The following is a 16,756-nucleotide window of genomic DNA, read 5'->3' on the forward strand; positions in this document are numbered from 1 at the left end:
CTGGTGACATCTGAAGAGCCCTCCGGGGACCACCAGGATCTGAGGATTCCAGAGAGCAAGGCTCTGGGAACACACAGGATAAGTGGTCCAATGAGACTGCTCTGTGGAGAGTCTTAAGTTGTGCACCCCGAATTAATACTTTCCTTCTGGCACTTTATTCTTTTTCTCTTGTCTGTAGTCAGTAGGTTAAAATGAGCCCTGGTGGCGTAATAGTTATGGGCTTGGCTGCTAACCAAAATGTTGGCAGTTCAAACCCACCCAGCAGCACTGTGGAAGAAAGACCTGGCGATCTGCTTCCATAAAGATTACAGCCTAGGAAACCCTAGGGGGCAGTTCTGCTCTGTCACATGGGGTCGCCGTGAGTCCGAACAGACTTGATGGCACCCAACAACAACAACAGTATGTTAGATAAAGACAATCTGCTGTCCACCAGAGGTGGGGTTTATGAATAATCAAAGAACTCAAAAAAAATTTAGTGAAATTTTGTCAAACTTCTTCGAACCATTGACCCAAAAGCAGTCTGCAAATATACTGAAGTGACAGAATTATAAGATTTCCTCTGGAAGTCATAAATGGTGTAAGTTCCTTGAAAGAAAGGATCTGAAGTCTTCTATGTTGCGTCCCCAGTACCCTATCTGGGTAAGACAGGTCACCAGTGACTGCTTTAAAAAAAGACAGAAGTTGCCCTGTGGCGTCAGTTTTGACTTAGGACAGCCCCCTGGGTATCAGAGTACAGCCGTGCTCCATAGGGTTTTCCTGGCTGTAATCTTTACGGAAGCAGATCGCCAGCCCTTCCTTTGCAGTACCTCCGGGTGGATTTAAACCACCAAACTTCTGGTTTGTTGTTGGTGTTGTTAGTTGCCATCAAGTCGACTCCGGCTCATGACGACCCCATGTGTGTCAGAGCAGAGCAGAGATCCATAGGGTTTTCAATGAGTGATTTTTCAGAAGTAGATGGCCAGGCCTTTCTTCTGAGGCACCTCTTGGCAACTCTAACTTTTCGGTTAACAGCTAAACCATTTGCACCACCCAGGGACTCCCTTAATATTATAATTATTGCTTATCTGTTCACTTGGTAAGTGTTTATTTTGCACCTCATGTATTCCAGCTCCGGCTGGAAACCCTGGTAGCAGTTAAGGGCTACAGTTGCTAACCAAATGTAGGCAGTTCAAATCCACCAGGTGTTCCTTGGAAACCATATGGGGCAGTTCTACTCTGTCCTATAGGGTCGCTAGGAGTTGGAATCAACTAGATGGCAATGAGTTTGGTTTTCGTTTGGTATTTCAGCTGGAGCCCTGGTGGCACAGTGGTTAAGAGCTCAGCTGTTAACCAAAAGGTCAGCAGTTGGAATCCACCAGCAGTTCCTTGGAAACCCTATGGGGCAGTTCTACTCTGTCCTATGGGATCACTGTGAGTTGAACCAACTTGACAGCACAGAACAATCTTTTTAAAAGGAGCCCTGGTGGCTCAATGGTTAAACAGTCACTGTTAACTTAAAGGTTGGCAGTTCAAATCCACCCAGTGGCTCCTCGGGAGAAAGACCTGGAGATCTGCTCCCGTAAAGATTACAACCTAGGAAGCCCAATGGGGCAGTCCTACTCCGTCATATGGGGTCGCTATGAGTCAGAATCCACTTGAAGCCATCCAACAACAACCTGCATAGTTCTGCTAGCAAAGCAGGATCTGACCTACGTGACTTTACGAGCCTGGATTCTGGGCAGCTTTAGAACTCTCTGCAGACCCAGACGGGCGTGACAACACAATAAGATGCTGGCAGATCCGTACTGAAAATCCTGTGATGAATGGCAGGCTTTATCACTGCCTCTGCTCTTTTCCTTTTTTGAGTAAGTGGCCCCGGGTGAAACCTAGACAGGAAATAGCTTCAATGGTCTTAATAGAAGTCGTTTAATGAATTAATCTATCGCGGGCATGATAAATAAAATTTTAATTAAGAAATAGCTTAATTAGGAAGTTTTCCAAACAAGGATCTAAAAGTCTAGCACAGCAAGAGATGCACTTTGTCCCAATTTCTTAATTTACTTACTTGCTGTGATACTAAAAAAGAAAACAAATAAAAGTATTTGCTTCAATATGTGTAATAACCAAAATGTAATAATTATAACTCTGTAAACACCGGAGGCAGTGCTATTGCCTTACTTCATAATGGCGCTGTCAGAATCAACAAACAATCGAATAAAACAAACAGGCTTTCTCTCCTGGGAATTCACTTTCTCCAAGGCCTTAAGGCACACAGCATGAGCCTGGACACACTGACGACGCTCAAAAAGACTTCCAAGTTCCCTCCTACATCCAATATCCTGTGGGTTTATACACTGCTTTTGTCCTACCTATAGGCTCTGGGTGGCACAGTTTGCCCTTGGCTGGTAGCCAAAAGGTTGGTGGTTTGAACCTCCCCGGCAGTGCCAAGGAAGAAAGTCCTGGCTATCTGCCTCTGTAAAGAATATAGTCAAGAAAACCCTATGGGGCAGTTCTACTCTGTGACAAATGGGGTTGCCATGAGTCGGAACTGACTCAATGGCAACGGGTTTTTGGTTTATATAACAGCAGAGGTAGTGGTTGTTCACATTCCATGCTGGAGACCTAGGTTCAAACCCCAGCAAATACAGCTCGTGTGTAGCCACCATCCACCTGTCAGTGGAAGCTTGTGGGCTGACACGATGCTGAACAGGTTTCAGTGGAGTGTCCAGACCAAGAGGGACTAGGAAGAAAGGTGTGGCAACCTACTTTCAAAAATGAGCCAGTGAAAACCCTAGAGATCACAACAGTCTGATCCACAGCCGATCATGAAGATGGCTCAGGACCAGGCAGCATTTTGTTCCACTGTGCATGGGGTTACCATGAGTCAGGGGCCAACTTGACAGTCACTAACAACAACAACATACAACAACAAATAACCAATGAAGGGCTCATGGACTGTCTTGCAGATTCCCCGACTGCAAGTTGTCTACGTGATTTCCAGGGATGCTGCAAAATGAAAATATGAGGGCCTTTGTCAAAAATTACTGAGAATTTCCATTTCGAGGGACAGAGGAGCAGGGGCAGGGATCCGGGGACCATGGTTTCAGGGGACATCTAGGTCAACTGGCATAACAAAGTTTATCAAAATGTTCTGCATCCCACTTTGGTGAGTGGCATCTGGGGTCTTAAACGCTAGCAAGTTGCCATCTGAGATGCATCAATTGGTCCCAACCCACCTGGAGCAAAGGAGAATGAAGAACACCAAAGACACAAGGAAAACATGAGCCCAAGAGATAGAAACGCCCACATAAGCCAAAGACTCCATCAGCTTGAGACCGGAAGAATTAGATGTGCCCAGCTACCACCAATGACCACCCTGACAGGGAACACAACAGGGAGTCCCTGATGAAGCAAGAGAAAAGCGGGGTGCAGACCCCAAATTCTAGTAGAAAGAACAGACGTAATGATCTGACTGAGACTGGAGGGACCCCAGAGGACAAGGCCCCCGGACTCTCTGTTAGCCCAAAACTAAAACCATTCCTAAGGCCAATTCTTCAGACAAAAATTAGACTGGACTATTAGACATAAAATGATACTGGTAAGGAGTGTGCTTCTTAGCTCAAGCAGACACTTGAGACTATGTGGGCAGCTCCTGTCCGGAGGTGAGATGAGAAGGCAGAGGGGGACAGGAGCTGGTTGAACGGACATGGAAAATACAGGGCGGAAAGGAGGAGTGTACTGTCACATGATAGAGAGAGCAACTAGGGTCATATAACAAAGTGTGTATAAATTTTTGTATGCGAAACTAACTTGAACTGTAAACTTTCACTTAAAGCACAATAAAAACAAAAAATTACTGAGAATTTCAAGATAGTGGAAACACAGCATGCGGCCAGCAGCGAGCCTTTCTGAGCAAGGGGCCCCATGTGGCCACACAGGTCACATCCCTCACAGCCGGCCCTGAGCGTTGAGAAGACTTGAGATGCTAGGGGTGTCTGCAGGACCCTGACCTTCTCCGGCTCCTTTCCTCCTCTCTTTAATTACAGCAGGTGTTGTTCCAAGAACAGAAGTGGTTGTTGTTGCGGTTGCCACCGAGTCAGCGCTGACTCGCAGAGACCCCTGTGTGAAGAGTAGAACTGCTCCGTAGGGTTTGAGAGGCTGTGAGCTTTAGGAAGCAGACTCCCAGGGCTTTCTTCCAAGGTGCCTCTGGGCGGGTTTGAACTGTTAATCCTTCAGCTAGTAGTCGAGTGCTTAACCATTTGCAGCACCCGGGGCTCCATAACAGAAGGTACTAGTAATAAGTTACTGCTGTTTATCTGGGCCAGGAAGCCACGGGGAGTGACTTTGGTAGGAGGAATCTGGGGGTATACTTTTGGGCTTCTGACTTCTCTCTCACCTCTTGGGGTGTTCTTATGAAATTCACAGAGAAATAGAACTAAAAGACCTAGAATATTAAGTGTTTTTTTCGGCTGACTCTGTAGTCTTATGGACTCATTGATCTTTAAAGCTAAATAGGGCCTTAGAAGTTCTCTGGCCCAACCTCCCTCATTTTAATTACAGCTCCAGCAGATTCCACTTAGGCCAAGGGCACGCGGGTGGTTTCTTAGCTGCATAACTCTAAAGCTGACGGTGACTCTGATGAACGAACCATAACAGATGATCTTTCAGAAAGACAAACTGTTAGTATAACGCACGATTCCTGCCACAGTACTAATGGATTTGTGCAGGATGCTGCCAACCACGCTAAGAACACATTTAGCATTTAATGATGTTAGCTCAGTCAGAGCAAGGGGAGGGGCCTGAGGTCTTGGGACTAGGAAATCGCTGGAGATGGGATCTGGAATGCATTCATGAGATATGGGTAGAAAAAGTCTCAGGTGGCAAAAATGGTTTGTGCTCAGCTGGCAAGCAAGAGGTTGCCGGTTCAAACCCACCCAGTGGCACTGTGGACGATACAGACGGAGAGATGGTAAGAAGCTTATTATAAAACTTTCCAGTTTAGTATCATTGCTAGTAAATGTTTTACTTTTTATGAATTTGCACAATTATTGTCAGTTAAGGAACCCTGGTGGTTAATGGTTAAGCGCTCGGCTGCTAACTTGAAGGCTGATGGCTCAAATCCACCCAGTGGCTCTGTGGGAAAAAGACCTGGTGACCTGCTTCCCTAAAGATGACAGCCTAGAAAACCCTACGGGGAAGTTCTACTCTGTCACACAGGGTCGCTATGAGTTGGAATCAACTCGACGGCACCCAACAACGACGACAACATTGTTCACTTAATTTCCAACTTATGGAGGAGAAAGAGGAAATACTGAAAAATTCAGGATGCCATGATGAAATAAAGACAAAACATTCTTTACTAAACAAAATAACAGAGCCATCAGGTTCTGCGAATTTTATTTTGGATAAAAATGTTGCTCAGGATAGATGCTGTCTGAGAAAGTAGGACGGTTTGGCACAGCAGATTTGCAAATCCAGTATTTTGGAGTTACGGGACATTCTACACTGTCCTTTGCAGTTTCTGGAAGCTTGCTCTATTTCTGGTCAAACAGATAAGTGATTTGAGCAGCCTGACAGAATTTATGAGCTTATGAGGCAGGATGCAACCACCGTGCTGAATTCATATCCTGCACTGTGGCCCCAATGTGCTTTGGCCCAGATGCTGCTTCACAGCTCAATAAATGCTGATTGACTACAAACACGACAAAAATGTCTGCCCTTCAACTAGACTGTCTTAGGACTAACCCCTGGAGGCACAGCCTAGGAACTTCTACTCTGTCACATGGGGCTCTAGTAGTCGGGATTGACTCGATGGCACCCAACAACAGCTGGGCGTGTGCCTCGTTTGGTCAGAGCAACCACCAGCCACTAATGAACACTGCCCTTCCCTTATAGGAGCTCTGGTGGTGCAGTGGTTAAGCACTCAGCTGCTAACCCAAAGGTCCGCAGCTCAAACCCACCAGCGGATCCCCAGGAGGACGATGTGGCAGTCTGCTCCCGTAAGGATTACAGCCTTGGAAAACCCATGGAGCAGCTCTGCTCTGTCCTGCAGGGTGGTGAGGAGTCGGAATCGACTCAACACCAGGGAGTTTACAGGTCCTTCCTTTGCTCCAATGCCCAAGGAATTCTGTTGCCTCCGAGGGTCACCCAGCACATAGATTAGGTCAGGTTCAAGCTGCTCTCCTTACAAACCCAAAAATTCAAGACGTTGGTAACCTACTTTTCTCTGGGATTCACCTCAAACAACTTTATCAGGGCAAAGCCTAACTGATAATGGCTGGTAAGTGGATGCAATACTAGAAAAATCAATATATAGAACCTTTCTTAGGAGGTAAGCTTTTTTAAATTAGACTGGGTCTGGGTATCACAACAATGAAGAAGTCGTTGATACAAAGCTCTAACTCGATTATCTCTAGACCCCACAAGCTATAGTAACCACAGAAGCAGTGAGGTGAAGACTATCTTGTATGTAATTTACTACATTTTTCTTTTTGAATATGTATTATGGAGCAACCTTAAGAAGTTGTTTCTTCTAATGTTATTTAAAATTTTTATTTTCACTTTGCAATTTTTTATTACATACTTATTTTTATTAGTGGCACATGTATTTTTGGTAATTTTTATTCATCAACAGTTCTGTGACCAAATAAGTAAATCTGTCACAAAAAACCATTCCGTCTAGTACTACTAGTGTTATGCTGTAAGAACTGTGGATTTAGGAACAGTTTCCTTGTTTTTCTCATTCCCAGTAACTCAGGACACGCATATGTGTTTTTATACATATGGAGCCCTGCTGGTGTAAAGGCTAAGTGTTTGGCTGCTCACCAAAACGTTGGTGGTTCAAACCACCCAGCGGCTCCACGAGAGAGAGGCCTAGCAATCCGCTCCTGTAAAGATCACAGCCAAGAAAACCCTATGGGGCAGTTCTACTCTGTCACATGGGGTCACTATGAGTCGGAATCGGCCAGACGGCACCTAAGAACAAGAATAAAACTGTATATGTAGTCTACATCTAAAGACTGCGTTCTCCTGGGCCCTGGTCCTTGGCCTTTCTCTTATCTGTATTCTCTTCCTGAGTAAGCCCAACTTCCCCAAGGCTTTCTAGGGCAGCATACTGCAATGACACCCACATTTCCATCTCCGGCTCTGACTTTTCTCCCCAGTCTATGCCTGTACATCCAATTCGTTATTTGACTTTTACTTTTGGCTGTCTAATTGTTGTTGGTTGTCGTGTGCCATTGAGTTGATTCCGACTCGCAGCGAGCCTATATGACAGAGTAGAACTGCCCCATAGGGTTTCCTAGGCTGGAATCTCTACAGGAGCAGATCGCCAGGTCTTTCTCCCATGGAGTTGCTGGGCACATTCAAACCGCCAACCTTTTGGTCATCAGCCAAGCACTTAACCATTGCACCACTAGGGCTCCTTGGATGTCTAAAAAGCGTCCCACACTTAACATGGCCAGGAGGGAAGGCCTCACTCTGCACCCTTCACATGCAAAGCTGCTCCTCTAGGTGTCCCATCTCAGCAGACAGCACTGCCCTCCGCTTAGTCACCTGGATGAAAAAGCCTACAAGTCTTGGTTCCTCTCCCCACTTCCAAAAAAAACAGTCTCTCAGCATCATGGTCTCCAGACGCATCCCTTTCTCTCCCTCGCTCTCACTCTGGTCCAGGTCACTGTCTCATCTTTCACCAGGGCCACTGCAGGTAGTAATTTATCCAGCTGTGGTCACTTCCCTGTTTAAAATCGTCTGCTTCTTATCCCAGGAGCCCTGGTGGCACAGTGGTTAAGTGCTATGGCTGCTAATCAAAAGGCTGGCTAGTTCAAATCCAACAGCCGCTCCTTGGAAACTCTATGGGGCAGTTTCCTCTGTCCTCCAGGATTGCTAGTGGTTGGAATTAACTTGAAGGCAATGGATTTTTTTTTTTGGTCTTATCAGACATAGAAGCAAATGAAAACTTCCTGACGTGGCAGCAGGATCTAACCTGATCTTACACCTGGCCCCTGACCTTATCACCTGGCCCATGACTATACCTCTGACACCCTTTCCTACACTTCTGCCTACCACCTTTTGTACCTTATGTTCCTGCCACGCTGGCCTTTTTTCCTGCCCCTGCCATATGACAGTATCGTTCTGGCCTCTTCTTAGGAGCTTCAGTATGACCTTGTACTAGACTGAACTCTGTGGTCATCACATGTCAGTCAGTGAGCCTCAGCCCTGACTGCACAGTAGAGTCCTCCTGGAAGTTCAGAAAGTACTGACACCCAGGCCCCACGCAGACTGAGTCAGACTCCCTGGGGACGGTCCAGAGCATCAGTAGTTTTGAAAAGTTCTGGCTCCACAGGAGAAATCTTGCCATTGAGTCGATTCCAACTCATAAAGATACTATAGGACAGAGTAGAACTGCCCCATAGGGCTTCCAAGGAGCAGCTGGTGGATTTGAACTTTTGGTTAACAGCTGAGCTCTAAGATGTAGAGATTACGGCCTAGAAAACTCTAAGGGACAGTTCTGCTCCATCACATGGGTTCAGTGTGAGATGAAATCCAGTTGATGGCACACAACAACAATAACAACAATAGTTAACATCTATTAGGGACCCTGGTAGCACAGTGGTTAAGAATTCAGGCTGCTAATCAAACAGTTGACAGTTCAAATCCACCGGCCGCTCCTTGGAAACCCTATGGGGCAGCTCTACTCTGTCCTATGGGGTCGCTATGAGTCGGAATCGACTCGAAGGCAGTGGGCTTAGCATGTGTCTTAGTTGTTCCTCTTGGAACCATTCAGACAACCCTCGACGCCTCTTCTGTTGAACGTGTGGCTCAAAGCGTGGCATCTACAACCAAGCAGTACTGCCTGCAGGGAAAGGAACAGAACTCTCTTCTCTCTCCACGAACGAGTCCCCTGGGGCCACTGTAACAGATTACCACAAACTAGTCCTTTAAAAAAGGACCCAGCTGGTGCAGTGGTGAAGTGCTTGGCTGCTAACAGAAGGGCCAGTGGTTTGAACCCACCCAGCGGCTCCTCGGACAAAAGACCTGGTGACCTGCTCTGTAAAGAGTACAGCCTAGGACACCCTACGGGGCTGCTCTACTCTGTCACGTGGGGTCGCTGTGAGTCAGACTCGACTTGACCGCCCCCGACAATGACAACAGATGATGCTTCTGTGCCGCTTCGGTCAGGAACACTGGTATCCCTGATGCGCCCTCCCCGTTTTCACTGCATAATCAGCAGCTCAGATTTTTTTTTTTAATTGTAAGTATAAATCACATCTAAATGTACTCCCCCTTTTTAGAGATACTAAAGAAAGAAAGAAAGAGCTGACAGGGTAGAATGCCTGTTCTCCACGGGAAGTGGCTGTGAAAGGAAAGGACGCGGACGTAAAACACTTGAAAAGGTTCTCTGTCAACCTGTACTTTCCGCTATTGTAGAACACACTGAGGTTTTAATGAGGGGCTTTTTTACAGCTTGGAATGTGTTCTTCAGCCTGCTCTGCCCTGAAGTCTCAATCCCACATTTACATCACATCACAGGGTGCTACTGTTGATACTGAGAAAGAAGGAACCTGTTTTAACATGACAAGAACTCACTGAAATTTAGTGGAATTAGCGTTTCTAATGAAACTCAAACTTTTCAGTGTTTCAAGTTAGTTTATTCTTGGCAGCAATATAACTTCCTGTGTGTCTAGCGGAATGATTTAAAATGAGACTATAAAAGAGATCAAAAGACCCTGGACATCAATGAGTTCATAAGCTACCTAAATATTGTTTTGTGAGCATAAGGAATCAAACATATGGATTAAACTTCCATTAAAACAGAGTGGGTTTGAAAGGAAAGGAGCAAAAGTCTTCGGAACTCATTTGGATTTTCTCAGACCTGAACACTGAAAAGTAGTTCAAGCCGCCTACAGACAGCAAGACCTAAAATGCGTGTTCTTGTCTAGAGGATTTCAGGATGCGATTAGAAAGGTCAGAACTGCCACCAGTGGTGGCTCATTAGGGAACTGGAGAAGCCAAAGGGCCTGTCACTCACCCACCTGGCAGAGACCTGGGTCTTGCAACGTCTGCCTCTGTACTGAGAGCAGGAGCACTGGGCGCCACACGGGCTGCCTGTTTCCACGCTCTACAAGCACCCTCAAGGAGCTCTGGTGGCACGGTGGGTAAGAGCTCGACTGATAACTGAAAGGCTGGAGGTTCAAACCCACCCAGTGGCTCTGCAGGAGAAAGACCTGGCAATCTGCTCCCGTAAAGACTCTCCCTTCCTGTGGAGCAGATTCTGACTCCTAGTGAAGCTATATGACAGAGGAGAACTGCCCCATAGAGTTTTCAAGGCTGTCATCTTTTTTATTTATTTAATTTTATTGTCTTTCAGGTGAAAGTTTACAAGACAAATTAGTTCTCCATTGAAACATTTTATACACAAATTGTTTTATGACATTGGTTTTGATGTCCGCAATGTGTCAGCACTCTCCCCCTTTCCCTTTCCACCCGGGTTCCCCATGTCCATTCCTCCAGCTTCCTTGTCCCTTCCTGCCTTCTTGTCTTTGCTTCTGGATGGCGCTTTTTTCTCCCGGGGAGCAGCTGAGTGGGTTCAAACTGCCCACCTTTTAGTGAGCAGCCGAGCGCTTAACCACTATACCACCAGGCTCCTTTCCTTAAAGCCTAGGAAACCCTATATGGCACACAACAACAACACAAGCCCATACAGTCAACAGCCCAATGGGATCACTAGGGGGCAAGCTATTTTACGTGCATACACAACAGTTATGGTTAAGTCTTGGCATAAGTGTAGCCAGGATGGTCCTTAGAAGCGAGGATGGTGAGACTTCATCTTAGGTATTTTGGACATGTTATCAGGAGGAATCAGTCCCTGGAGAAGGACATCATGCTTGGTACAGTAGAGAGTCAGCAAAAAAGTAGAAGACCCTCAGCAAACTGGATTGACACAGTGAATGCAACAATGGCTCAAGCATGACGACGGTGAGGACGGCGCAGGACAGGGCAGTGTTCTGTTCTGTAGCACGCAGGGCCGCTGTGAGTAGGAACTGACTCGAGGGCACCGAACACCACCACCACCACAATGGTTACAGGTTCGGCTGCTAACCGAAGGGTTGGTGGGTCAAACCCACGCAGTGGCCTCTGCAGGTGAAAGCTCTGGCGACCTGTTCCCATAAAGATTAAAAAATAAATAAAAATAAAGACTACAGCCTAGAAGACCTTATGGGGCCGTTCTACTTCGTACATGGCGTCATTACAAGTCAAAATGGACTCGACGGCACCCAGCGACAGGAGGGTGAGCCTGATCACCCCAGGAGGAAAGAAAGGGTGCATTTTCCAGTTCTTCTCATTACTGTTTTTAGGCTAATTGTAAGTGACACGGAGCCTTAGAAAAAGGATTTGAGGGTCCATGAGTCTCCATAAAAAGGAGTCCTGATGGTGCAGTAGCTAATTACTCAGCCGCTCACTGAAAGGTCGGGGGTTCCAACCCGCCAGCTGCTCCTCAGAAGAAGCCGGGGCACTCTGCCTCTGCACAGATCACAGCCTCGGAAACCCCACGGGGCAGCTCTCCTCTGTCCTGTAGGCTCGCTGTGAGTTGGAATCGACTCTACGGCAGTGGGTTTGGTTTGGTTATTTTGGCGTCTCCATGAAACCTAGGGAGGAGGCTGCGTGACGCAGCAGAAACTGGGCACAGATGGCCTTGCCTCCTGCTTTGAACGCTTGGGAGTCCTCTGGGAATCAACATAATTACCAGCATTACTGAAAATTTGCAGCTGCAACAGTGGACACTGAGATGACAGAAAACTGCTGCTGACCCAAATAAGGAGAACAACCATGGAAAACTAAGTATACATCAGCACAAATGCCCCAATGTGGTGAAAATAGCAGCCACCAAGGAGCCCTGGTGGCACAACAGTTAAGTGCCTGCTGCTAACCAAAAGGTCAGCGCTTTGGGCCCACCCAGTGGCTCCACAGGAGAAAGACCTGATCTGCGTCCGTAAAGATTACAACCTGGGAGACCACATGGGACAGCTCTGCTCTGTGGTACAGGGTCGCCATGAGTCACAGTCGACTCGATGGCACCCAGCACCACCACCACAGGAGAAGAAAGCCTAGAAAATGCTCCGAATGACAGCTCTTCTTTAGCAGCAATGACTTCCTTATTATTTTTCAATGAAATGAACATATTTGAACATCATTCACATCTTACCCTTCCATGGGTTTCATTATTTGTGTCACTGTGACCTGTGTTAAGAAATTTTTTTTTTCTGTATGTATGAGCCCTTTCTTTCTAAATATGGTCCCACAGCACAGGAGTCCACAGGGTCCAATATGTTTAAATTAATATTCTTGTCTTTTAGTTGACAAGATAGCCTTTCATGAAGAAAAGCAAGAGCAAGTGAGAATAAACATTTCCTCCCTTCTTCTGATCCTATGTTGTTGTGTCGTCAGGTCAACTCGGACTCACAGCGATCCCACGTGACCAAGCAGAGCTGCCCGTGGGCTTTCCTGGGCTCTCATCTTCACTGGAGCAGATCGCCAAGTCTTTTTCCTGCGGAGCCGCTGGGTGGGTTTCAACCACCAACCTGGTTAGCTGCCAAATGCTTAAATCACTGTGCCACCAGGGCTCCTTTTAAAAGGACATAGAAAAGCAGAGAGGAGACTCAAATACCTCCAACAAGCTCTAGACAACACACACAAGTTTGTTCTACGGAACACTATACTATTTACCTATAAGAGGAACATTTCAGGAATGTTAGAGACGCCCAAGCCCTGGGTGGTGTAAACAGTTTGCGCTCAACTACTAACCTAAAGGTTGGTGGCTCGAACCCACACATCCGTGCAGTGGAAGAAATGCCTGGCAATCTGCTTCTGTAAAGAATATAGCCAAGAAAACCCTATGGAGAAATTCCACTGTGTAACACATGGGGTTGCCATAAGTTGTAACCGACTCGATGGCAATGGGTTTTTTTTTTTTTTGGTTGCTTTTTTAAGAGGTTTCAGCACACAACTTTGACATGACTGGAAAGAGGAAAAAAAAAAAAAAAGTGCCAAGAGCCCCATACCCTGTCTTGGCAGGGCAGACGTCCTCTGGAGTACATTCAAACAGTTGGTTACTCTGCTATTATAAGCTCAACTATATAAAGGGCACTTTTACAAACGAAGAACACTTTCACCTAGAACTGACGCCAGCATCAATAACCAAAGTATTTCAGTGTCTCGTTGCCAAAATTCCATATTTTAGCTACCTTAGAGAAAACCCAAGAAAATCAATTTGCATCTAAAAGCTCCTTCATGAGGCTGGCTAGGTTTTGTGGCAAGCATTCCAGCTTGCTGAGAACAGCCCAAGATGCGGTCTGTTTCCAGAGGATTGTTTGGTCCTGGCTGAATAACCTGCTGGTATCCACTGTTTGTGGAGGGGTAAGTAGCTTATGGGTAAACAGATATTAATATTCTGATTAAACATTTTTAAGCCCCTTTCCGCTATTTTAATAATTGCACGACCCTGGGAGAATTCAGAGCTCCCGTTCTGAAGCCACTTTCAGCCCTGATTTCTATACGCCCATGTCTGAAAAACTCTACCTGTGGTTTACTTAGGCATCCCGGTGGTGCAATCGTTAAGTGCTTAGTTGCTAGCTAAAAGGTCAGCAGTTTGAACCCACTAGCGGCTCTGTGGGATAAACACCTGGCAATCCGCTCCTGTAAAGACGACAGTCTAGAAAACCCTATGGGGCTGTTCTACTTTATCATATGGGGTCACTATGAGTCGGAATTGACTGGATGGCACCCAACAACAACAACGTGGTTTACTTGACAGAATCAAAACCTTTTCTCTCCACCACATGAGCTGAACAGCAATGTCTAAAATCTGTGTGAATAAAGGACTTTCCTGGGCAATATGGGCACTTTTAAATCTTTATGTGGCACCCTCTTCCCTTCAACACTTCCTTTTGTAAGACAGGGCTGCAGTCATCTCTGGACTCGGTTTCTATAAAAACTCAGCGCAGTCTTGGCAGCTCTCCTGGAAACACTTCTTGCTTCCCGACGATCCATTGATTTAACAAACTTACACGACAGAAGCAATGAAAGAGACATTTGCAGCGAGCACTGTGAAGAAGCAACAAAAGTTTACTAAACCACAGAAGTTTTTCTAACCCTGCCCAACGTATAGATTCTACAGTCCAGCACGATAGCCCTGAGCGTCACTGTTATCACTGGGGTCTGGAATGAACGTTCAGGTCTTTAATAATCCACAGTCAAAACCACAGCTAGTTCTGGGTCCAGACCGAAACTTCTGTTTAGTTCTTGGGTGTTTACTAAACAGGGCCGCTGTGTTGGAAAGAAAACACGGGGTGGACGTTTATGCTCACAGCGGGAGTGTAAGGCTCATCTGTAATCCCCACCTCCAAATTAAAGCAGTTCGGTTGAACACGGAGCCCCTGGTGATGCACCTGGTCAACACACTCAGCTGCTGACTAAAAGCTTGGAGGGTCCAGTCCACCCAGAGGTGCCTCAGAAGGAAGACCTGGTGATCTGCTTCTGAAAAACCAGCCACTGAGAACTCTGTGGGGCACGTTCCACTCTGGCACACGTGGGGTCGCCACGACTTGGAGTGAATTCGATGACCACTCCCGGGGTTTTGGGCTTAGGCTGATAAGACCATGCAGCTCAAAGACAAGAAAACTCAGCATCTGCTGGAGAATGGTGCTCGGCTGACAGGACAGATGGCTGCTCTGGTGCACAGCCACACCGACAGCCAAGGACGTCTGTCAAAGTATAAACACAGGAAACCAGGAGGAGCCCTGAGAAGGTTTAATCTCCCCATCTCCCTCTCATCATCCTCTCTCTCTGCCCAGGCTTCATGTCTTCTGCTCTACAACTCTCTTCCAGCCAGCAGCACCGCTGGCGAGGCCCAGGGCAGCCAGGGTGAGAGGCCGGACTCAGGGTCACCTCAGAGGCCCTTCCGGTCACGCCTCCCTCGGCGGGACTCAGGGTCACCTCAGAGGTCCTTCGGGTCACACCTCCCTCGGCGGGACTCAGGGTCACCTCAGGGGTCCTTCGGGTCACACCTCCCTCGGCGGGACTCAGGGTCACCTCAGAGGTCCTTCGGGTCACACCTCCCTCGGCGGGACTCAGGGTCACCTCAGAGGTCCTTCGGGTCACACCTCCCCCAGCCAGACTCAGGGTCACCTCAGAGGTCCTTCCAGTCACACCCCCCTCGATTCCTGTAGCATTTTCTAATGCTAACACTTGGGGAACAAGGGTCCCAAACCCTAAACTGCTCGGGAGCTGTACTGTGGGTAGGGTCACTTTCCCTTATTGGGTCACGTATGCGGTGACCAGGGGAACCTAAGGCTCTTGTGGACCACTCACTGCCCACCAGCCCTGGGCCAAGGAAATGATTCCACTGAGCCTACCCAAAAGGAAGCCAGTGTGGAGGCCAAGGACCGGCTACCATGCTGCTGGTGTTCTGGCCAAGGCAAGATTCTCAAGGACCCCTCAACGGGGGGTCCTGGTGTTCCCACCAAGGCAAGGTTCCCAAAGGCCCCTCAGAACAATCACCTCCTTCCTTCTGATTCGTGGGCAATGGATTCCAAAAGGGAGTTCCTTCCTTTGCACCCCCCAAAAGAGGAGAGCTTGTCCACAGCTGGACCAGGGTTGTGAATAGCTATCTATTTGCACCAGCAATCATCCGTCAAGCCCCCCAAAACGCCTGGTCTCCCGGAGGTTTGGGTATACTTCACTCCCAAGCACGCGGTGACATGTCCCCCGCGGGAAAACAAAGTTAGGAGAGGTGAAGCCTGAGGGCCACTTATGCAGAGCATTCCTTCCCTGGGATGGGGTGGGATGGTGCCAGAGCCAGGGCCTCTCAGGGGAAGCAGCCACCAAAAGACTCCCCGGTGACACCTGCCATGGGCTCCCCAGCTGTGCTGAGCCCAGAGCCTGCACCAAGTGGAGCGCCCTGCACCTCTGGCTGTGGAAACAAGCGGGACACAGAGCCAAACCTGCAGCGGGGCGCACTGGGCGTGGCGTGGCGAATCACTGCGCGGCGTGGGGGGTCGCCGGGCACAAAGGGGGTACGGGGCGCGCAGGGTGCGGCGTCGGGAGCTCGGCGCGCGGCGGAAGGCGCGGGGTGGCGGGGGCGCGTGCGGGACTCCCCCTGTCCTCGCCGGGCCCCTGCCGACTCTGAGCCCCGCACGGAGCCCGGATGCGGGGCGCACGCTGGCCGGGTGGTCGCGCGGTCCCCAGCCGCGCCGGCCTGGAGGCGCACACTGACCTGCCAGCCGCCTCTCCCGGACGTTTCTCCACAGCAGATCCCAGGCGCGGGCCGTGGAGTCCCGGAGCTGCTCGCTGATGGACCTCCGGAGCCGAGTCCTGGATGGTTTCCGTGTGCTGGTCATTTTAGGGCCGTCCTCATCACGACCCCCGGGGACCGCCGCCCGGATCCCCGGCGGCCCGGCGCGCCAGGCACGTGGCTCCCGCCGAGGTCCCGGGACATGGAGCCGCCGCCCACGGGTGCGCTCCCACCGCGCGCAGGCAGCCCGGGCCTCACCCCAGCCGCGCCATTCTAGTGCCGGCTCCGCGGCTCCCGGGCTCGGTCCTCCGCCCGCCCTCCCGCAGTCTGACAGCCTGGTCCTGTGGCCCCGCTTTCGGGGTTCCCACCCCTTCCAGCCGCGCGCCCAGATCCGGGGCTGCGCTACGTGCCTCTTGTTTCTTGATAACCTCAGCTTGTCGGGCTCAGAACCAGCCGCCGCCACCACAACTGGAACACATCTTTAAA

The 16,756-nt window shown here is 48.7% G+C and overlaps 1 protein-coding gene across 2 annotated transcripts in view; it reads right to left on the reverse strand.

The window, feature by feature from the left end:
• Positions 1 to 16,376, reverse strand: part of STARD13 (StAR related lipid transfer domain containing 13) — a 264,419-nt gene extending 248,043 nt beyond the window's left edge. For both annotated transcript variants that reach the window (XM_049853067.1, XM_049853068.1), the window contains exon 1: positions 16,253 to 16,376. In XM_049853067.1, coding sequence (XP_049709024.1) covers positions 16,253 to 16,376 — 124 coding nt within the window. The remainder of the gene's footprint in view (positions 1 to 16,252) is intronic.
• Between the last annotated feature and the right edge of the window lie 380 nt (positions 16,377 to 16,756).

This window comes from Elephas maximus, chromosome 14 (assembly GCF_024166365.1).
Source record: "Elephas maximus indicus isolate mEleMax1 chromosome 14, mEleMax1 primary haplotype, whole genome shotgun sequence".
Lineage (NCBI taxonomy): Eukaryota > Metazoa > Chordata > Mammalia > Proboscidea > Elephantidae > Elephas > Elephas maximus.